Source organism: Bemisia tabaci, chromosome 1 (genome assembly GCF_918797505.1).
Source record: "Bemisia tabaci chromosome 1, PGI_BMITA_v3".
Taxonomy (NCBI): domain Eukaryota; kingdom Metazoa; phylum Arthropoda; class Insecta; order Hemiptera; family Aleyrodidae; genus Bemisia; species Bemisia tabaci.
Window position 1 is genome coordinate 83,612,886 of NC_092793.1, and position 24,379 is coordinate 83,637,264.

General features: G+C 38.9%; 1 protein-coding gene across 2 annotated transcripts in view; it reads left to right on the forward strand.

Annotated features, from left to right (window-relative positions):
- Positions 1-24,379, forward strand: part of stx (ubiquitin-like domain-containing protein stuxnet) — a 132,806-nt gene that overhangs the window by 30,117 nt on the left and 78,310 nt on the right. Inside the window, exons 2-3 of one of the 2 annotated variants that reach the window (XM_019041819.2) lie at positions 1,943-2,030; positions 19,467-19,523. In XM_019041819.2, the coding sequence (XP_018897364.2) occupies positions 1,943-2,030; positions 19,467-19,523 (145 nt within the window). The remainder of the gene's footprint in view (positions 1-1,942; positions 2,031-19,466; positions 19,524-24,379) is intronic. The other variant, XM_019041820.2, reaches the window with a different exon arrangement.

Consider the following 24,379-nt stretch of genomic DNA (forward strand, 5'->3'; position numbering starts at 1 on the left):
TTTTTACGCAAACTACTGCGTTGCCATATTCACTCGTTTACTTGCCCGGTACGATCATTTTACAGACCTAGAGGGCTGGAAAAAATAGAACTTCAATTTTTTTGTTATAGATGGACGGCAAAAATGAAGTACTAAATCTTTGCCACGCGGCATATGCTTTTAGGTAGATTTCGAAGAAATATCTACCTATTGCAGACGGTGCGACCTCGTAATTTTCGGGAATTTTCGCTCAAAGAGCATCGATCCTGAAGCCCTGAGTTTATATATATATATATATATATATATATATATATATATATATATATATATATGATCTAACGAACCTTTGCGACCGTTTTTTTTCCGGAACTATCCACACGATCAAAACGAAACTAAGCATGGTTCTTCACTGCTATGAGGTCTAGATCAAGTTTCATTTTTGGTGAAAATCGGCCCATCCCCTAGTTCAGTGACGTCAAGATCACTGGGGGATGATTTTCCGAACTCGTCCGATCTTAGTCGACGATACCTCAAAAAACTCGTCTCATCGTGACCTTCAAAACATCCTATATTAACCTACCCTCTAAAACCACCCCTTATCCAGAAAATATAAAGTTCAAGGGGGACGATTTTCCGACCTGTCAGGCTCAGTAGGCGCAACTGTTTTCATAGAAACGATTAGTCCAAATCTACCTCTCGTTTCCACTCTGGCTGGAAAGCGTTTTTTTTTTCGATCACATCGTTCGGCTCTAAAGAAGAAATTAGAGCGCTATCGTGAAATAAGCTGACCAATTGGTTCTTTGGTGACATGTCGAAAATACTTGAGCCCTTGGTATATTTTTAGCGCAACAATTATCACAAATGAAGCACAAAATATTTCCCTCAAATTTGAAATTATGAATGTCGGCCTACCAATTCACACACAGACAAACCAAGCAGCGCCAAGGTGGCTACACCTGTCCCCCGTATGTACATACGACAGGGTTGCCACAGTCAGGGAAAACCGGGAAAAGTGAGAGAATTTTAAAAAGTTAAGGAAAATCTGGAAATGTCAAGGAAAAATTGTCCAGTCACCTTTATTTCCTCTCTAGAATAGGTTTGACGTTTCGAACAACAAATATCGCCTGAAAACGATTTCAAAACATGTCTTTTTGAGCGTCTGACATACTCTCAGTTGTCAGGGAATTTCACCAGAATGGGTCAGGAAAATCGGGGAACTGTCAGGGAATTTCCTTTTCTAAATTCTGTGGCAGCCCCGATACGAGTTCTCCATAGCCTCATGTCTTTGCAAGCGACCACCGTGTGGTGCCTTGTATAGTAGGGTGGATTTGTATCGACTTTGAGAGGAGGAACGCGTATCATCAAAAAAAAGTCGCCAAATGGGCTCCATGTGAAGTGCAAAAAATTTCGTTGCATAAAATTGACCTCCTGCTACCGCAAATAAGCCTAAAAGGCCTTTTGGAATACCTCTTATTAAGTGTTCAAATAAATGTTTCCTTAAAGATGTTGACCCATTGTTGCCTTCCAGAGCAAAAATTTCATCCATTTTGACGTATCATGAACGAGTACAGCACAATTGACCCCATAAGTAGCCGGAAACGTCCCCCCCCCCCCCCCCCGCCCCATGGCGCATCTGCAATAATTTCTCCTACGATTACTTTTTTACGATTCCGAAGACGAAGACTTGCGCCGCTTTTAGACCTGTGTGTGTTAGAACAGGGTCAAATATTGTGCAATTTTGTAGGATATCATAAGTCTAAATGGACAGGCAAAGTGTGATAGTATCACTGTGCGAGCAGAAAGACTTGTATCAGAACCTGCTCCGTATCTCATAATTTGCTATTATCAAATTATAATCATAATATAATATAACATAATATAGTTGTAGTTTCCGATTTTCTCATTTTCCTCATAAATGATGCATTCCTCACGTTGTCGTTGTTTTTTTATTTTTTTTGTGCAGACAACTCCGAAATGGCACTGTCCATGAGAATCAATTAGTCGAAGGAAGTCGCTTAACCCTATTGCCTAGCGTCGAAACCGGTTTACTGGTAAGTTATTAGTTTTTCTATATCTACACATCAATAACCAAAAATCGATTATTTTTTCAGGTCAATAGAGTGCATATTTTATAGCAATATCTTTAAAATATTGCTGATTTCCAGGGAGGGGTCTAAAATTTGAGGCTTATTATGTACTTATGAAAATCAAGATGAAGAATATCACTGGAACAACAATGAAATGTACATGAAAAGTTCCCTCGGGAAAGATGTCATATCTTGCTGATAACCTGATTTTCATCTAATTTTGCACAATATTCTCTGCCAGAATTTTACCACAGGAGAACGCCTCATTTGCACGTCATTAATTTGCTTTGTCTACGAAACCAGAATTTTAATCATTGCACAAACCATCGCCACAACAGTTGTGAATTTTTCAAAAATTGATGTTAAAACATCAGTTTCTTAGCACGATTCAGCGTATTTCGCAAGGAAACTTTTCAAAGCTAGTTAACTGAGTATAAAGTGAAGAGTTTGGAGGGGACAGAATTTGGGGAGAGTTCTCACTCTGGAAGTTCTATCTGGGGGAACTTTAGATTTAGAGATTCCGGTTCCAGAGACTTTTTTTAAAAAAATTTTTTACATCTCTTTGTAGAGTTATTATGGCCATTTTGGAGACTTTAATTTTAGATACTTAATCTCAAAGGCTCTGCCTTGAAAAAACGCCCGGAAATAATACGTGTAAATCCTCGCGAACTTGTTTCTTTCTTGCTCCATTGCTGACTGTCTGGACATAAAAGAGTGTACCGAAATAAGAGCACATGTGAACTTTTTTCGATTTTAAGCTTTTTGGTGCGAAAAATTGTGTAGGAGTAAAGTCATACATTCAAGAAGTTTCACACCCAAACTCCGCCGAGTAGTGCTTCAAACAGTCCACGAAAGTCCGGGAAAATATCAATCAATTGGAAAAAGGGCACACATACATTTGGTTTTTGGTCATTCCTTATGATCAAGGGCAGAGGGCAGAGCGAGGAGAAGTGCGGCCACAACAGAGCTAGTAAGGGAAGGTCTCCCCCCTCCCCCCTCTAACCTCCACCACTACCCTACTCCTCTCAAAGTGTAAAATATTCAACAGATAGTGATCCCAGATGAATATCTTAACATTTTCTGTAATGAAAGGATAGTAACCTTTCAAATAGGTACCATTATTTACCATTGGGAGGGAAACCCCACTTCTTCCCTTCCCATCATCCACGACTTCCAGAAGCCCAAGCGTGGTGGAATATTGGGAATTCTCTCTGTTTCTTTTTGTAGATATCAATTTAACTGTCACACCTTCTTGTTTTCATTCAAACTTAATTAATCTTTTGCTGCTACTTACATTGACCAATGGAACCGTCTTTTTTCATTGAAGTACGTTGGCCTCATAATTCTTCCGGAAGTAATTAATAAGCTCTATTTCTATTAGAGCTTAAACCATGAAAGTTCATGCGTATCAATTTTTTCTATTAGAGCTTAAACCATGAAAGTTCATGCATACCAATTTTATATGATACCTTTTCCTCTCGAATTGTGCCGAAGTACGATCTAACATGATTCAAAAGTGGATTCTTCCATCTCTTGTAGTAAATAACACCAAAAAATTACTAGTATTAGTACTAGTATTACTTAGTAGTATCTTGAATTTTTTTTAGCACAGAGTCGCAATAATCCTAGCTAAAGCTGGGGAAAAAGTGATAAACTTGAAAAAGGGAATATCTCTACGTTCTTTCCCATTTTTTTAGGTGTCCATACTGAGGTGTCTCAAAAATTCTTTTCGAGCCGCCTTACTAATTATATAGGGTGTCCCAAAAGTCCCTTCCACCCCCTCTTAATTTTTTACGTAATCAATATTTTGAAACGAAATTTTGGGAATATTCATAGATCAATGTCAGCTACTTTGACGTCCCCCCCACCCATGGAGAGGGGAAATGGACCCCGAGTTTTTTGCTCAAATGGCAACCCTCCTTTAATTTGACACATCAATCGAAAGAAGATGAAAAACAATTTTTTTTTGGCGCAAACCGCAATTCAAAATCTTGATTTTTGACAAAATGGCGACCGGTCAAAATTACGGAAATAACGGAAATTAAACCTTTCTGTATTTGCCGACAGATTGAGACGGAACCTGGTATCTGTCAGTTTTTTGGGACGAGAAAAACGATTCTGGCATTAGTTTTTTTGGAAAGTTCTGTCCTTTCCAAAATGGCGGCGTTCAAAATGGTCACCTAGAGGGGTAACAGAATATTTAGGCTGCTAATCGGTGGGTTTGCATGAAACTTGGTAGCCGGGGGTATTTGAGCACGAGAAAAACGCATCTTTCATTGAATCCTTGAAATTCTGAATAACTTCAAAATCGCGAAAACTTGGTATTGTGGACGCTTACGGTTGCATTCGCATGAAACCCAGCCGCCATTTTGAATGTATTTAACAAATCGGGAATGTATATAACAATTTAATGTAATACGGGAGAGCCATTTTTATCAAAGCAGAAACCAATACATTTCCGAGTCTCATGCGAATCCAACCGTAAACGTCCGTACTACCAAGTTTCCGCCATTTTTCCGCCACCATGTTGAAATTTTTTCGAAATTTAAAAAATCCAACGGAAGATTCATCTTCCCTGTGCCGAAGTATCACCAGATACCAAGTTTCATGCAAATCCACCGACACGCAGTCTGAATATCCAATACCCTCTCAAGGTCGCCATTTTGAAAAGGACAGAATTTTTTAGAAAACTACTGTCAGAATCGTTATTCTCGTCCCAAAAACATCAAGGTTTCGTCCCAATTCGTTGACAAAAGCAGAGATGTCAAAATTCCGTTATATTGAACTTTGACCGGCCGCCATTTTGTCAAAAATCAAGCTTTGACTTGCGGTTTGCGCTAAAAATTGCCTTGTTTCATATTCTTTCGATTGATGTGTCACACGGGGGGGGGGGGGGGGGGGGGGGGTTGCCATTTAAAAAAAAATGTTGGGGTCCGTATCCCCCCCCCATGGGGAGAAAAATGATCTGTGAACATCCCCAAAGTTTCGTTTTAAAATATTAATTAGGTAATATCTTAGAGGAGGTGGAAGGGACTTTCAGGACACCCTGTATTGTGAAACTAGATACATTTACTACGTGGTAGCATTGTGTTTTGTGAAATCTAGGTAGTTGCTTGTCCCTCCTGAAAAATAGCAGTGTTTCACATGTGCCTTTTTTCCGGATGGTCCTCTATAGTAAGGTGGGCCGAAAGAAAATGTTTTTCTCGGAATAGTTTCGGCTAGTAGAGACATACTTCTAAGGTAAAATTGATTAACATTTTTCCTAATCTCCTTACAAAATTTTAATTTCTGGTGTCCCTAACTGAGAATTTTCTGTTGATTGTAATAAAAGAACACTACGAATCACTTCTATGACTTTTATTATCAAAAAGACACTCTCATATTTTATCATATAAAAACAGCTGATAAGATTATAGCCTACAATCCACCCCTTAATTGCAATCAGGTGTAGATAAGGCGCAGCTAATTTCGCGAAAAACAAAACCGACGATTTTGACACAATTATCCCCCCTGAAGTTCAACCCCTAATTTTAATCTTAAGTTCTCAAATTGTGGGGTTGGGATTCCCTTTGTCAAAATATCCGCTATTTGCGCATTCGTTGGCACATACTCGATTACAACTGTTTTGTTCTCTACCAATTCACGAATAAAATTATATTTGATGTCAATATGTTTCATCCGTCCATGATTAATTGGATTTTTAGCAGCATTGTCTTCTTTTACAATGATTTTTTCAACTGGTATTTTAAAAGAATTCATTAGACCTTTTAGCCACAAACCTTCACTAGTTGCTGTGCATAAAGTAACTTATTCAGCTTCTGTTGATGACAGAGCCACTGTTGTTTGTTTCTTGGTCGCCCATGAAACGCAATTTCCAAGAGAGAAAAAAATATATCCGGAAGTTGAGCGCTGGTCTACTTTATCATTACCCCAATCGGAGTCTGCATAACCTGTTAAGGGTGTAGCGTCATTTTGTTTGTAAATTAATTCATAATTTTCCGTATTTTTCAAATACCTCAAGACACGAGTCAAATGATGCCAGTGCAAAATTGTGGGATGACTCTGAAATCTACTGAGATAGTTTAAAGGGAAGCTCAAATCTGGGCGAGAGCCTAGCATTAAGTACATAAGTGATCCCAACAACTCTCTGTAAGGCTTATCAGTTTCTTCCTTGTCTAATTCTTTGCCTAGATTTATTTTTACCTCTATCGGCGTTTTCATGGGCTTACAATCTTTCATTCCATATTTAACTAATATACTGAGCAGATATTTATGTTGATTGATTGTCATAATTTTATCCCTTCTATTTCTGACAATGTGTAGCCCAAGGAAATTTTTCAATTCCCCCAAATCTGTCATTTTGAATTCTGAACTCAGAACATGTTTGAAGTCTTCCATCACTTTTAGACGATTACAAGCTAAGATTATATCGTCAACAGAAACTAGCAAGAAAAATTCGTAGTCTGTAGTAATGATAAAATACAAACAAGGGTCAAGCAGAGATCTTTGAAAATTCTGACCTATTAAAAATTGATGAAGCCGTTCATTCCATTTCCGGGAAGCTTTTTAGATCGTAGATAGAACGATTTAATTTACAAACAAGATGTGTGTCACCATCAGTAAAACCTAATGGTTGTTCCATATAAATTTCTTCGTCAATGAATTCATTTAAAAACGCAGTTTTAACATCCATGCTATGTAGTTCATAGTTTCTGTCATTAGCTACACTTAATAGTGTTCAAACAGTTTGCAATTTTACTACTGGAGAAAAGATTTCATCATAGTCTACTCCATGTATTTGTGAATAACCCTTAGCCACTAGCCTAGCCTTATATCTTTGTATGTTACCTAATTCATCGGTTTTTATGGTGAACACCCATTTGTTACCTATTATATGTCTACCCTGTGGCTTATCTATAAGGGTCCACGTCTCGTTTCCAGCCATAGAATTCATCTCTTCTTCCATCGCAGCCATCCATTTATCTTTATCGGGGGAGTTCATCGCTTGATTATAATTTTCTGGTACATTGTGAATTATATTTGCTGCTTGGAACGCAAAGACAGCAAAATCTTCTATCGGTCTTTTAACGTTATGCATCTTTCCTTCAATTTCCTTCATTTCTGTAGAACCTCTGTTATCTTGCTCTTCCTCGGTTGCTTTTATCGCCTTCAAAAACTGTTTCTTTACCGAGGACTCGTCGAACTTAATGTCTCTACTAAAAATAACTTTTTCATTTGCGAGATCCCATAATTTGTATCCGTGTTTTACATATCCTAAAAATATACATTTCGTTGATCTGGCATCTAATTTTGAGCTTTTTTGTTTAGGAACGTGTGCATAAGCTTCACAACCAAATATTCTAATGTGTCTAAGGTTTGGTTTACTGTTGTACCATATTTCTGCTGGTGTTTTATGATGTTCAAGCGCGCAAGTTGGTAATCTGTTTACTAAATAATTTGCAGTCAAAACTGCATCTCCCCAAAAGATTTTACCCATTTTTGAATTATGCAGTATGCATCTAGCTTTTTCTAGAATTGATCTATTTAGCCTCTCAGCAACTCCATTTTGTTGTGGAGTATAAGTCATGGAAGGAGTAATTCTAATCCCTTTATTGTTACAAAATTTTTTGAATTTTTCCGAGAGATACTCTTTTCCATTATCACAAATTAAATTTGAAATTTTAGACTGAAACTTAGAAGTAACTTCTGCTTCATATTTAACAAAAATATCATAGACTTCGCTTTTATGAGACATTAAATAAATTTGAGAAAAGTGACTGAAGTCATCAATAAAAGAAACAAAGTAACGTTTTCCATCATGTGTTTCTGGTGTTACTGGCCCAAAAATATCTGTATGAATTTTTTGTAAAATTCTTGTACTTCTTTTTGATGTCCCCTTTTCAAATGGTAGGCGAGTAAATTTTCCTGTCATGCAACTCTCACATAAGGTCTTAGAGGTCTGTTTGAAATCATTAATAGTTAAGTCTAACCCATCAGCCATATCGTGTCTGATCAATTTCTTTAAATTTTCGTCACTAGGGTGGCCTAACCTCGCATGCCACAAATCAGCCCTGCCTAGTGCACAGAAATGTTTCTCTTGGTTGCCCTTCACATTGGAGAAAATGAGTTTGTACATTCTACCTCGTAAGTTACCCGCGACCAGTAATTCGTTTTTACGCAAAATTTTTACATGATTTTTATGAAAAACAACATTCATACCTGCTTCAGTAATTTTAGGTACGGAGAGCAAATTTGCTCTTAAATTTGGAACAAGCAAAACATTTTGAATAGATAATACCTTTCCAGTATCAAGTGTAACAGAAATTGTGCCAATGTGAGATGCAGACAAAGTTTGATCATCCTTCGCAATTGCAATTGAGATGGGAGGATCCAGTTTTTCCAAAGTTGTAAACCACCTTTCATCATTGCACAAATGTTCTGTAGCCCCAGAATCGAGAATCCACGTCATGCCCACTTCTTCCTCATTGTTGAACGCACAAACAGATGAAGTGAACGCTACATCTTGACTGGAGTCGCTGTCTTGATCTTCTATATCAGATGAATGTTCTATCAACGTTGATCCATCTTGAGAAAGATGTACTTGATGTTTATGTTTTGATGAGTTTTTTCTTAGGTAGCAATCCGCCCATTTGTGACCTTTTTTCTTGCAAAATCCACATTTGTACACGTTTCCTTTACTCTGAAAAGCCGCCTCACTCGAACAGGAAGGTCCATTTGTCTCTGACATTTTTAGTTCGAAATTAAGGAGTTTTTCTTTGAAAAAAGATAAATTTAATTTTTCTTCGTCAACTGTTTCCAACGCAGTCAAAATTGAATCATAACTTTCAGGTAAAGACAATAAGAGGTGACTGACTTTTTCGTTCTCTGTGACGTTGCCTCCAGAATCTTTTAATTCTCGTATCAATGCATCATAACACAGGAAAAAATGATCCAATTTTTCATCGCCCAATTTGAGGTTAAGAATTTTCTTCCTACAATAAGTCTGAGACAGTATACCCTTCTTTTCGAACTTATTCTTCAAAGCCTCAAACATTTGAAATGCCGTTTCCTCGTCTCGCACATATTCCAACATATTATCGTGTAGGCTTTGAACCAGAAGGGATTTGCATTCCCGCTCCTTTTTTCTCTTTGTAGTTATAAGAGATGCAGAATCTTGTTCATTTTTTCTTTGAAGTAAATCATTGATATCGTTTTCTACATAAAGAAGTAGTTCTTTCTCTTCCAAAATCAGTTTCATACAAAACTTATAATCCGCTAAGTTTTTCCCATTGAAAATGGGAATTTTCATTTTTTCTAAATTCATACTTGACATTTTGAGGTTAAAACTTGTAGGTTAAATATAACTCACCAAAAAAAAACAATATAACTCCTAGAATTCGGAATTTTTTCGGAGAAAAACTCAAGAGCTGGAAAACGCCTTTCGAAACTCATGTTCTGGGCCCATAACCATTGTTGATTGTAATAAAAGAACACTACGAATCACTTCTATGACTTTTATTATCAAAAAGACACTCTCATATTTTATCATAAAAAAAAACAGCTGATAAGATTATAGCCTACATTTTCATTTGCATCCTCTCAAATTTCACCGTTTTTTGACGATTTTAGGATAGGTAGAAATCATATTTTATTCTTACCCTTTCGGGTTTATAAAGGGTATCCGTGAAAATTTCCAGTTTAAAATGTCCAACTATACAAATATCCAATAAATAATACCCACTGTTGTAATGTCCTCTTTTTAATGTCCATTGTCCACTGAGCAAAAATACCCATGTTATCTAATGGCCAAAGTACTAAAAAGTCCTGTAACTGGAAATGTCCCAATCCAGGTGTTCTAATGTCCAAAGTAATAAAATGACATTTAACTGCAAATGTTCACAGTATTTCAAACGGCTTTATCAAAAGGATTCAAAGCATTGTTTTGGCGCACCACGTGAACGTTTGGAGATTCATTGACCACCGCAAAGCCCAAGAGCACGACATTGAATAACTCGTCGTCCAAATGAGTGGTGGTCATGATCAGATAAAGCACCCGATTAGCTGTAAAGCATCACAAATCAGCAAAGAGCGGAAAACATCGTTCAGAACCATGAAACATATAAAGAAGACGACAACATTGACATTTATTTGAGAGCATTGACAAATCTGTTAATGAAGCCTGCTGTGGAACGTACTGACGAGGAGGGAAACCCCTAATTATGTCAATGTTAGAGTCAAAGTTGTTCACTCTGGGCAAAATCAGTTAAATGCCATTTTAGCGTTATGAATATTAGATTCGGAGATTGATGACGGTAACATACGGAACTGTTCAAACATGTTTTTAAGGACCTCTTAAAAGGGAGTGATATATCTCCGCGGGGACAATTTTTCGTGCAATTTTACCATGCGCATCGTCATTCTCGTATGGAAAACCTCAGGAATCGACTTTTCGCAGGCAAATCCCTCCCGAGCTTGACTGACTCTTTCCTAATGTTTTGTATATATTTATAGCGTCGGCTGACGCTTATCGGCATTATGCGCGTGTGTATGATTGCTGCAGTTGTGTTTGATGAGTTTTTTGTTCACCTTACACTAGGTTTTGTTTAGTTGTAGCACTTGCCTTTTAGTCCAGGCAAATAAGCCAAAAAAGGGGCCATTCCCTGCAAAAATTCCGGGTAGCAATGTTTTCATCAATTCCTATGTAATTTTTGACGCTAAATCCGAATGTCAACTTTGCACCAAAAAATTTGGACCGGAAAGTTGCCAAATTTGGCAAAAATGGCCTAAAATCGGCCTTTTTCCGGATTATGACCTGTAACTTGCCAAAAATTGATCTGACGATAAAATTAGTTATTTTCAGAAATAAAGCTTGTTAAATTTCCTATAAAAAAGTTCATATACACTTTCTTGCTCAAGGCAAAATCAAGCGCGCTGGCGGGCTCCAATTTTTGTGAAATGTGCGAAAATTGCGCACACTGTAATGTGTTGGGTTATCCTTATTATTTACATCAATTCATTTCACTAAGTGTAAATTATATCATCTTCACTTAATTTATCCAAAAATTACTCGTTAGACGATTAAAACAGGAGACATCGGGCAAAAACCGCGAAAAACACAATTTTTGCTCATTTTTCAAAGTTCGGAGCCCGCCAGCGCGCTTGATTTTGCCTTGAGCAAGAAAGTGTTTAGGAACTTCTTTGTAAGAAATTTAACGAGCTTTATTTCTGAAAACAACTAATTTTATCGTCAGATCAATTTTTGGCAAGTTACAGGCCATAATCCGGAAAAAAGGCCAATTTTAGGCCATTTTTGCCAAGTTTGGCAACTCTCCGGTCCGAATTTTTTGGTGCAAAGTTGAAATTCGGATTCAGCGTAAAAAATTACCCAGGAATCAACATAAACATTGCTACCTGGGATTTTTGCAGGCTCTTTTCCTTATTTGCCTGGACTATTCATATGTTTAGCTTGGCGGGGAGATATGTCGATCTCCGTGATAACTTACCTTCGACTTACTCCGTGGAACCCTAACCTGTGGAACGAATTCGCCCAAACTGCGCTCGTGTGGACAAGGGTAGGAACTTGTTATTATTTCCGTATAACTCATACCCCGATATCCATGTTCGTTGAATAAAACGCGAATTGCGCTCATATGGACAAGGGCAGGAACTTGTTATAATTTACCTAGTAGTTATTCTGTAAAATTTCAGTTCTTGGAACTAATTCACCCGAACTTCGCTCACGAGCGAAGTCCACATGGGACAAGGCCTAAAACTCGATTGTTTTCTGTTCAGTTGTAAGTACCGCAAGTTGTCAGCGCGACGGCAGGTTTTTCGGACGGTTGGCCTCCGTCGCACAGTGCCAGCTTGGCCCCTCCACTCGCGCCTCCCTCGAGTTACATGTAACGGTATCCCGATTCGGTACTCCAGCAACGTCTGCCCCAACCAGTCGCTCTCCCCTCCTCTCTCTCGGTCCATCGGCTCAGCTTCCCACTCCTGCCGTTCCCGGCCAGCACATTTTGTGTGAGACTCGCTCCTCGCCGAATAATTACTCATTGTATCCGCCGACATTACGATAATTACGGAATTGTGTCACTGGCACGTACGGTACGGTACGCAAGTGAAGTCGTTCATGTCCTCTATTTTTCCTTCTCCAGACTTAGGCTTTCTATCGAGTCGAAGGCCGCCCCTATTACCTTTTCTGGCACACTTTAACATCGTGTAACAACAAAACTTTTAAGGGATTTCTTGGGAATTCTACGGCTTGTATGACACATTTTATGGTCCAGATGACATTCTCGGCGCTAGTAAGACATTTTTGATGGTGTTAGCGGCCGTCTCAAGCTAAAACGGGTGTTACCTGACACCGGAGTTAGCGCCGTCCTGACACTGAGAGATAAAATCAGCCCTAAGAGTCCTAACTTCTGGCTCAAATGGGCCACTAGACGAACATTGTTTGCCTTCCCCGGGCGACATGAGCTAATGAGTGCGCTTCAAATCGGGCTGCGGCGTCCTAAAACTTAGGTTCTCGCAAATTTTTGCTTCTCAATCCCATCCGACAACTCTCTTAAATTTTGCAGCCATTAACAAGGCAAAAATGCGAAAAACAAATTAAAAGAGCTATTGTGACTCAGCAAGAACCTCATTTTTGGAATCTATGACCCAAAAAACCTACGCAGAGATACCTCACTTGAAGGTACGATTCCCTATTAAATATTTCATACCGCAATAGCAGTCATTTTGGTCGCCATGTTGAATTTTTTGTGCTTCAATGGTCCCATTCTAAGTTTTTCACCGCACAGGTGAAATTTATGACCCAAAAAACCTCTTGGTGGATTCCCTACCCAGTACCGGTAGGCATGTACCAACTGAAGTTCTGACCCTCTGGCGAACAGTTTTGAGGCAGTCTTGGATATGGGACATTCCTTTCAGGCCGGAGAGGGTTTCGAACCTCCAACTGGGAATTTATGACCATAGTCACATAAGAATGGACCAAAAATACGACATTAAAGACTAAGTCCAATTTTTCAACCCCCGAGCCCTCTGTTGGCCGCCATCTTCAATTTGGGGTGGTAGACGTAAATCTGAGTTTGACAACATCCAAATTCTTCTTCTACAAACGAAATGAAAAGTTTCGGACATTTTACTTCACTTGGGCTCTACTGGCAGTACATAAACCTCCCCGGACTAACGTATTAAAGTTGTAATTTTGATCGTTTTGATGTTAGAAAATCGCGCTTCTCGATGTGCTGCACCACTCCGATTGACTTGAAATTGTACCTGAAGCCCCTTGTACGTATTATTTAAGAGTTGAAAAAAATATTGTCTTATGCCCTTTTTTCAGTTCTTTTTCAATCGGCTGAAAGTAAAAAAAAAAAATAACATTTTACACATTTTCCTGAAATTTTTTAAGGTCCCAAGATAGTGACCTTGAATTTTTTCTGCAGGAACTACTCTGTATAACGTAAATTTTGTCAAAGGGGTACGTGCAAAACGGGCCATTTGGGGCTCCGGGCGGATACCTTTGAGGCTTGCCCTATTCATTCTCCAAACAATGCCCCATCATTTCCCAAAGTTTCAAGCCCCCCAAAAATTTTAGGGAGACGCGGCGGGGGGTCAAAATTAAAAACCGGCAAAATTTTCGCGAATACTACTCGAAAACAAGAAGTTTTGGAAAACGCGGTTTAAACGAGCGTATTCAGCGTGACGAGAGCTTTCAGAAAATGGATAACATCGTGGGGTTTTGTCAACTTCAGCTTGAGTTATCGCCTCCGAAGCGCCGAAACGCTCGAAAAGACCCCTTATTTTTCAACGTTTGGGCCGATTTAAAAAAAGCCATTTTTTCATTTTGATGAAAAACTGATATGTTGTTCCTGACTCTCTGTAGCCCTTCTATAGTCCAGGCAAACAAGGAAAAGAGCCTGCAAAAATCCCAGGTAGCTATGTTTTCATCGATTTCTATGTATTTTTTGACGCTGAATCCGAACTTCAACTTTGCGCCATTAAATTCGGACCGGAAAGTTGCCAAATTTGGCAAAAATGGCCTAAAATCGGACTTTTTTCCGGATTATGGCCTGTAACTTGCCAAAAATTGATCTAACGATAAAATTAGTTATTTTCAGAAATAAAGCCCGTTAAATTTCCTATAAAAAAGTTCCTATACACTTTTTTGCTCAAGGCAAAATCAAGCGCGCTCGCGGGCTCCGAACTTTGTAAAATGTGCGAAAATTGCGCATACTGTAATGTGTTGGGTTATCCTTATTATTTACATCAATTCATTTCACTAAGTATAAATTTTATCATCACCACTTAATTTGTCCAGAAATTACTCGTCGGACGATCAAAACAGGAGACATCGGGCAAAAACCGGAAAAACACAATTTTTGCTCATTTTTCAAAGTTCGGAGCCCGCCAGCGCGCTTGATTTTGCATTGAGCAAAAAAGTGTATAGGAACTTTTTTATAGGAAATTTAACGAGCTTTATTTCTGAAAATGACTACTTTTATCGTCAGATCAATTTTTGGCAAGTTACAGGTCATAATCCGGAAAAAAGGCCGATTTTAGGCCATTTTTGCCAAATTTGGCAACTTTCCGGTCCGAATTTAATAGTGCAAAGTTGAAATTCGGATTCAGCGTCAAAAATTACGAAGGAATCGCTGAAAGCATAACTACCCGGGATTTTTGCAAAAACCGCCAAAAAACGCAATTTTCGTTCATTTTTCGAAGTTCGGTGCCCGCCAGCGCGCTTAATTTTTCCTTGAGCAAAAAAGTGTATAGGAACTTGTTTATGGGAAATTTCACGAACTTTTTTTTTAAAACAACCAAATTGTCGTTAGATCAATTTTGGACAAGTCACAGGCCATAACCCGCAAAAAACCAAATTTTCGCTCATTTTTCAAAGTTTGGAGCCCGCGAGCGCGCTTGATTTTGCCTTGAGCTAAAAAGTGTTTAGGAACTTTTTTTATAGGAAATTTAACGAGCTTTATTCCTGAAAATAACTAATTTTATCGTTAGATCAATTTTTGGCAAGTTACAGGCCATAATCCGGAAAAAAGTCCGATTATAGGCCATTTTTGCCAAATTTGGCAACTTTCCGGTCCGAATTTAATGGCGCAAAGTTGAAATTCGGATTCAGCGTCAAAAAATACATAGGAATCGATGAAAACATTGCTACCCGGGATTTTTGCAGGCTATAGCCCTTTTCATGGCTTATTTGCCTGGACTACTAGCTCTTTACCGCATGCTGGGGAAATGTTTTCGTCGTAAGCTATAAGAGCGGAAAGGAGCGAAGGTCGGGAAAATCGGCTATTTTAAACTGCGCGCGGCGACGGACCAGGAGACATGTGGCAACAATGCGAGTTCGGCAGAGGGGTGTGATTCGCCGAACTGAGTGGGAGGGGACGTTTTCCTCCCGATCAACGCCGCGCCGCGACCAAAACATTTCCCCAGCATGCGGTAAAGAGCTGGAAGGGTTACAGAGAGTCAGAAACAACATATCAGTTTTTCATCAAAATAAAAAAATGGCTATTTTTTAAAAAGCCATTTTCTTGCCTTTGGCTTTGGCTTGGCTAAAAAAATGACCGAACGTGAAAAAAATAAGGGGCCTTTTTTGAGCGTTCCGGCGCTTCGGAGGCGATAACTCAAGCTGAAGTTGACAAAACCCCATGATGTTATCCATTTTCTGAAAGCTCTCGTCACGCTGAATACGCTCGTTTAAACCGCGTTTTCCAAAACTTCTTGGTTTTCGAGTAATAAATTCGCGAAAATTTTGCCGGTTTTTAACTTTGACCCCCCCCCCGCCGGGTCTCCCTAAAATTTTTGGGGGGCTTGAAACTTTGGGAAAAGATGGGGCATTGTTTGGAGAATGAATAGGGCAAGTCTCAAAGGTATCCGCCCGGAGCCCCAAATGGCCCGTTTTGCACGTACCCCTTTTGTTCAAATCAAGCACAAACTTCGGAAGATACGAATGAAAGCGTTAAAATACCCGAAAATAGTTCACAAAAAGGTGTATCTTTTTTTTTTTTGGGGAGGGGGGGGGGATTCCGGCGGATAGGATTGGGAAGCCAAAGTTACCCAAAATTTAAGTTTTAGGATCCCCTCGATGACTTCGGATACCCAAAGGAAAAATCCATGGACAGGGTAATTCTTTATGCTGATCTGGGGATACTCTTTTATTTTTTCGGAAAAAAAGAGATAAAAAGAATCATGGGAGGAAATACAGCGATATGTAATGCATTTAGGCTGTCTTTGCTCAACATAAACCGTATAAGTGAACCAATTTGGAGGTATTAATCATGCGAGGTTCGCCATCAATTTCCTCGGATGGGCAACAAATCCACGCGAATAATAATCTTATGTAACCGGCAAGTATCACTAAACTTTTATCAAGATCCACACTTTTATTTAGCCAATTGGCGATGTTTGAGACCAAACTACTTCAATTTTTGATCCGTAAGGAAATTAATGTCTTTCCATCCTACCTCAAAAAATGGCTCGGACAATTATCGTTCTGATTTTATGAAAAAGGGGACGCGGATATATATCCGACAAACAAGTGTTAGGAGAGTAGGTACACTCTGAAACTTTTCAAAACTCAGCGTCTGTCCCTTCGCAGTTTTCAGCTTGTTCTGCCCGAAGATCAGTTCCTCAGGGAAGCCTCATTTGAAGACAGTTAGCCTCCGATACTTTTTGCAATTTAATATACATGATTCAGTCAGTTAAAGGTTATCAACTGTCTAAGTCATAGCTAAAGAGCTGAGACGTTCATACTCCTGTGTGCGAGCTGGCAATTGATTTTTTGCTGCTATATATTCCTCGGTATGTCTAGCCCTGTCTAACAGGGCACATAATATAGGCACTAGCCGAGGGCTAGCAAATTTTGTAGAGAGGAAAGAGCGGTCAGAATATTGTATTTTTTTAAAGATACCGTTGCTCAGGTGTGATTTGAAGAAAATTAAATCTAACTTTCTCATTAATAGACAGAGACATCATTTTTTCACAATTTGCTGGGGATGCCCCCAAACCCCTCTTAGTGTCAAAGGTTTCCCGCTGAAACCATCAGGGGGGCAGCAAAATACTGATTGCTTCGGGTAGTAAAAAGTCAAATTCGGGCATTGCTTTCATGGGACAATAGGGTGCGGCTTATTTGTATGCTAAAAAAAAAGTTGGAAAAGTTCAGCTCCCCGGTTTCCAACAGGTGCCAATACATAAAAAAAAAAAATTCCTGTTAAGTTTCAGACCAATCGGAGCATTTTCAGAACCTCCGCCAAGGAAGTTTTTATCAAAAAATCGATTTTTTTACTTTTGCCTCTAAATAGCTCGCCCTGTAATCAAAAATGGCTTTTTTCTGCAAGAAAAACGCGTCGTAGCGAAAAAATGCTTATTTTCCAAATGAAAGTCCGTGAAATTTTACACGAGAATCATATTAGATATGACGACAAATTTTGAAAAAATCACCAATAAAATTCATCCATCGGGACAGATCTCCAAGCTCACAAAATTGTGCCTGCACTCCGATAGTATATGCAGAAAAAAAGAAAGTTGGCCACTCAAATAGGTTCTGGGGGTGATAAAACTACAAGTTGCACACTCTTGCAAGCAAATTTTCTTAATTTTTTCTTTTTTATCGAAATAAGTCCAAAAATACCACCCACTGCTCTCCTTGTAGCGCTTTAAGTAATAGAACCGGTTTTTACTATGAAGAGGGCCTTCAGAGAGAAAATATGGATACAAAAATTTAAAATGCCCAGAACACTAACCAATAAAGTTTTTTACGGTTAGATAAACTGCAAGCTTTCAAAATGTTTTAAAAAAAATTGCTATTACGGTCATAACGAAGTGTTAAAATGACAGACCTGCATATTTGCTAGGAACCATCCGGAATTTTTAAACGTTAGATTAAGGCTCTCTTATTAAGCCACGGGCCGTTAAGAGGCATATTGCGGGGTTGGCTCAAGCTATTTGTGTTTCGTTTTGTTTCAACTGATTCAAAGTAAACGTGATTGCTTATGCGCATCGGTTCAGACAATGATCAACAGATGCAAATCATTAAACCGCGCGTGAAAACTGACAAAACGATGACGTAACTCATCCGCTGACAAGCATTACCGTGTTCACTAAATAGACTGATTTACTTGCTTCATCATTCGATATGACCCTCAACCCTCGGTTCAAATGTAAACAAACACAGAACACTGTCCCTGATTCGCGCCATTTCGTGCCATTTCGCGCCATTTCGCGCTAATTCGCGACCTTCGCACCATAGTGGTAAAATGCGTCCAAGTGTTTCTTACAATTGAAAGTTCTTGTATTAAATGAGTCTTTAGTTAATTTATGACCGGCCAATGACTACATTTTAATAAATTAGCACAATTAACTCACTTTGAATCAGTTGAAACAAAACAAAACACAAATAGCTTGAGCCAACCCCGCAATATGCCTCTTAACGGCCCGTGGCTAAATAAGAGAGCCTTAATCTAACGTTTAAAAATTCCGGATGGTTCCTAGCAAATATGCAGGTCTGTCATTTTAACACTTCGTTATGACCGTAGTAGCAATTTTTTTTAAAACATTTTGAAAGCTTGCAGTTTATCTAACCGTAAAAAACTTTATTGGTTAGTGTTCTGGGCATTTTAAATTTTTGTATCCATATTTTCTCTCTGAAGGCCCTCTTCATAGTAAAAACCGGTTCTATTACTTAAAGCGCTACAAGGAGAGCAATGGGTGGTATTTTTGGACTTATTTCGATAAAAAAGAAAAAATTAAGAAAATTTGCTTGCAAGAGTGTACAACTTGTAGTTTTATCACCCCCAGAACCTATTTGAGTGGCCAACTTTCTTTATTTCTGCATATACTATCGGAGTGCAGGCACAATTTTGTGAGCTTGGAGATCTGTCCCGATGGATGAATTTTATTGGTGATTTTTTCAAAATTTGTCGTCATATCTAATATGATTCTCGTGTAAAATTTCACGGACTTTCATTTGGAAAATAAGCATTTTTTCGCTACGACGCGTTTTTCTTGCAGTAAAAAGCCATTTTTGATCACAGGGCGAGCTATTTAGAGGCAAAAGTAAAAAAATCGATTTTTTGATGAAAACTTCCTTGGCGGAGGTTCTGAAAATGCTCCGATTGGTCTGAAACTTTACAGGAATTTTTTTTTTTTTATGTATTGGCACCTATTGGAAACCGGGGAGCTGAACTTTTCCAACTTTTTTTTTAGCATACAAATAAGCCGCACCCTAATGGGACAATAATCCATAGCGATACCCCCAAAACCGGTAAGTTTATGCCACTCCCGGAAAAATACTCAGACAATGCCGCCCCAACGAGTTACGTTTAACACGCGCCGTCATTGTTTGTCAACTCACTTTTCTTAGATTCTTTTTTTCCTTTCTGTTCACAGACGCAGCGACCAGAACAAAGCGTCATGCAAGCTTTAGAAAGTTTAAACGACTCACAGGTAAGTCCAATATTTCATGTTAACGTTGCATGGAATGAGTAGTAGTAGTTAATAAACTAACTTCACAATCACTTTTCTTGTCTAAAAATTGCTCGGCCAGCAGGAGAAATTCTCCTGAATCTTACAACAGACAACTAGACAAAGCACGACTTTAAAAATTCTGCTGCATAATTCTCTCTCCAATTTGCACAACAAAAATTACTGAAAACAACATCCAACCAACATATTAATGTTTTTCTTTAGCAACGGTTACAATTTTGGATATCCCTATCACATGAAAAACCAAAGTCTAGCGTGCTATGCTATTTTGGCAGGATTTTTAGTGGAGCAGTTTGGGTCCCCCTCCCCCTACTCTGTGTTGTTCAAAGTGTGAACGTGCAACAGACCGTGAGCCGACAAGAGGTAACCCACTCCCTTGGGAATTTTGAAAATGGTGATATCCTTGAAGCTCTCTACTTGTCCAAAGAGGTTGTTCCAAAAACGCCAAATTTGCCCCTCCCCCCCTCCCCCTGGATTTGGCCCAAACTTTTCTCAGATGTTTAACTAGGTGTCCCTTATGTTTCGGCAAAATTTCAGCCCCCTTGGATAATATAGGGGCAGAGGGACAAAGTTGTAACTTTTTCAAAACTTTATAAATCTATATCTCGCGGACGGGTTGAGTATTAGTGTTGCAGTTTGCGCTAAAAAACGTTAACAAAATATTCTCTACAAGAATATCAATGCTTATCAGTCAAAAATAGATTTTTTCGATTTTGACGGCTTGACTTTTTTCGTTTTTCATCTCTCCTCTCCAGGTGATAGTCGCTACGTGAATAAAAACCTCTTGAGGCGATTCTCCATAGAATTTTGCATCTGCCCCCCTTTATTTGACCTCGGGGAAACGATTCGTTCCTGAGATATAACGATTTTTCTACGCGTTCCCGGTTACGCGCGCGCGGCATATCGGCGGCGCTCCATCCCGCGCGGGCGAAGGAGAGGTTGTTTCACCGCTAGGGCCTTATATTCATGCTGTAGTCTGTAATTATCGATATTTTTTTCTTCCCCCTCTAATAAATATATTTTTAATACTTCGTTATACAGCGTTGGTTCGTTTAAAAAAAATAGTGCTCAAACAGTTTGCGCTGCTTTAAAAAAGAAAGGAAGAAAAAAATAAGAAGAAGCGACAATTTCCTTACTTCGAGTTGACATCATTGTGAGAACCGTCACTGCTTGTATTCTCAGAGGTAGGTTTCAGGAGTGGAAAGTGACGATCCAAGAATGCAGATGGGCTTTTGAAATCTCCATCGTGGTCCCCGCAACTTAGGAACCACACTATGGCCAGAACATGCGCGCACGACGCTATTGTTCTTGCACCATTTTTGCAAGTACAAAAATTTCCAATCAATGATTCGAAGATAGTTTTACCTTCTAATTCAATATAATAAAAATGGAATAGACTTTTTGTGATTAGTGTCGTCAAAGAACCGCTTTCCGTAAAAGCAAAGCTCGAATCTTGACAGCCTACAGGATGGCTATAGAGCCCTGGCGGTGAAACAACCTATCCCTTGCCCGCGCAGGATGGAGCGCCGCCGATATGCCGCGCGCGCGTAACCGGGAACGCGTAGAAAAATCGTTATATCTCAAGAACGAATCGTTTCCCCGAGGTCAAATAAAGTATGGCAAATGCAGAATTATATGGAGAATCGCCTCAAGAGGTTTTTATTTACGTAGTAACAATCGCCTGGAGAGGAGAGACGAAAAACGAAAAAAAAAAATCGAAGCGTCAAAATTGAAAAAATCGATTTATGACTATGATAAATTACGCAACCGTCCCAACAGCATTAATATTCCTCTAGAGCATATGTATTTGTTGACGTTTTTTAGCGCAAACTGCAACACTTCTCGTACACTCAAACCGTCCGCGAGATATCGATTTATAAAGTTTTAAAAAAGTTGCAACTTTGTCCTCCTACCCCCTCCCCCTCAATTATGCAAGGGGGCTGAAATTTTGCCCAAGCAACGACCCAAAGTACAACATGTGAGCAAAGTTTGGGGCAAATCCAAACGGTGGGGCCAAGATTGGCGTGTTTGGAACAACCTCTCCCCCCCCCCCTAAAGCAAGAACCTTCCCGGAATTTCGGCTGCCTCAAATGTTTCCATTTTTCTCTTGGAAAGCTGACTTTTCAGCAAAACTTCATCAAACTGAGCCGAAGCTCCTAAAATTTTGATATGGCAAAATTTTGAGTGATATACGAGAAGGCACCCAAAAAAAACCGGAATTTTCCTGTGACTTGGCTATGGTAGAGAATATCCGAGTTCTACTGCTGGGAGGTGTAACTAGGAGCTATGAAGAGTCACTGGGTCTTTCAACGTCGCACGGTGGGAAAAAACAGACCTTGGGACGGCGTAAAATCTGTAACTCGGAGGGAGATGCATATTTTTGCTTCAAATTTTGCACAGATCTTCTTGACGGTATGCTTAGCTCATATACGAAAGATCAGGAATTTTGACTCTCGTTTTTGGCCTTAAAATAGCGGCCAAAATTCAAAATGGCGAATTGTTAAAAATCCGCGAGCTCAGCAACTTGCTCCAGAATTTTAATTTGGCAAGTGAGGTATCGATTCCTATGTAATTTTACTCGTAAAACTCGAATTCTTTTTCGAAAATTCGAAACAACCCACTGGGTGAGTCCAAGTTCGAAAAATAGGCCATTTTGAGGCAAATTTAGGTCAAAAATGAGTATCTCCAACAGATTTCAACAAAAATGATATGGTTTCATGGGTTACTTTCGTCAAGCATTTCTATCTACGACTAGAACACCACTCAAAATCATCCTCAGAAGTCTACTTTGGAATTTTGGCGCCAAAAATGGGCCTATTTGGGCCTAAAACCGGAAATTCGTCAATAAGGCCGTGTAGGGTATTGATTCTGTGGAATTTCGATCAAAATTACAAATTTGGTATTGAGACTAAACGAAAATCAAAATTTGGCCCATTTAACCAAACTCGAATGGTGCCAAAATTTTATTCATAATGCTGAAAATTTTAATAAATCACTTTCAGACGGTTAAGGAACGAATAACATCGAATACCACGTTCAAATACACACTTGTCTAAAGTAGAAGAAACCTCTCAACTAATAAACTCAACGTTTCTTGCTCCCAATTGCTTACCGACATTTTATGAGCCAAAATTGGGGAAAGAACAGGCCACTTAAGGTAAATATTGACTGGTTAATTTAACTGGAGCAAATGAGGTATCAATCAAATAGTTATTTTGAAGAATTCTCTTTGATTTTGAATGAAAGATATTGAAAAATTTACACGTGATTCCGTTAGGCCCATTCAAGCCCCGAAAGATCCAAAATATGCCTAAAAAATGACCAATTTGGGCCTGTTTTCCTTAGCTTTTAATAAGAAAAATATATAATTACGTATTAATTGTAAATAAATACCAAAACAATTCTCGGTAGATGTCAAAGACTGACTGAAAACTTGTATTAACCTCTTATGAGAAAATATACACTTTATCAGCTGACACTGACATTGTTGTCAGATGAACATTCTCCCGAGGGGGCGAAAGTGATTACAATTCATACACGACGTATTATAATTTATTGATATATATTTGTGGTTATCCATTTTATATGCTAATTATGCCACTGCTGCTACATGCATACAATGCCACTGTCTTACGGGCGTCCCTTGCAGTTGACATGTCACTGTCTTACGGGCGTCCCCTGCAGTTGAACAGTCCATTGTTTCAGAACTGATTTAGTCCCACGGAGATCAAAACGATCACTGCATGGAATCATTAGCCCACGGAGATCAAATAGATCACTGCATGGAATTTTTAGCCCACAGAGATCAAATCGAACACTGCATGGAATTATTAGCCCACGGAGATCAAATCGATCACTGCATGGAATTTTTATCCCATGGTGATCAAATCGATCACTGCATGAAATTAGATTTTTATGAACTTCATTATCCACAAGAAATACTGCCTCATTAAATACCTTAACCATATGAAAAACCATTGGATAAGAACATAGGCAAGGGAAAAAGAGTGCAGTGTACGGTTGAATTCTGATTTGTTTGATTCGGATACGCATTGACGGAATGATTGTTGTCGCCTTCTCCGAAGTTTTCCGATGTTAATCTGTTCTCTCCAATAAGCTCTGTCAGTTTGTCTCAAGTTCACCAGAAGATTGTTTGAAGTTGATGATTTATTTTCACATTAGACTTCAAATGTTTATGCTCTGGAGTACAGGAAGATTCGCTCAAAATGGTGCAGCATTTAATTAAATTATACTCTGATCATTTGATTTGGGTAAGCGATCACAGGTGATGATTTTTTATTCTTCTTGAGTAATCATTCCTGGCCAAATTAAATTGTTGCAGTGTGAGTGCACGCCTCCGTGCGGTTGTGAATGTTAAAGCACTCTCTGTTCTGCTCGTTATTCTAGACGGACTTCTTTTGCGTTTCTTTTCATCATCGTCTCTCATCTATTTGTTAATTTGTATATCAATGGAGGGTGGTGGCGGTTAGGTATAATACAGCAAAGTAGGCGATGAGCATTCAGTCAGGGTTTCATACAAGATTTCATGCATAGGATGTAGGATATACATATGACAACACAAGATGGACAGGAGAACATAGGACGGACGGGACAGCAGAGGATATGGATAGGCTCGGTTTAGTTCCTGCAGTATTTTTGCTCTTTGTTGATAGTATGTTGCCTGAAACAAGATGACAACAGAAACAGAAAAACGAACTATCTATTTTGCACACTGATATTAACTTGAGATCATAATGATATGTCTGATAATATCAGATAATTTAGTCCGTTTTGCTTCTACACCTAGTGTAAAATCC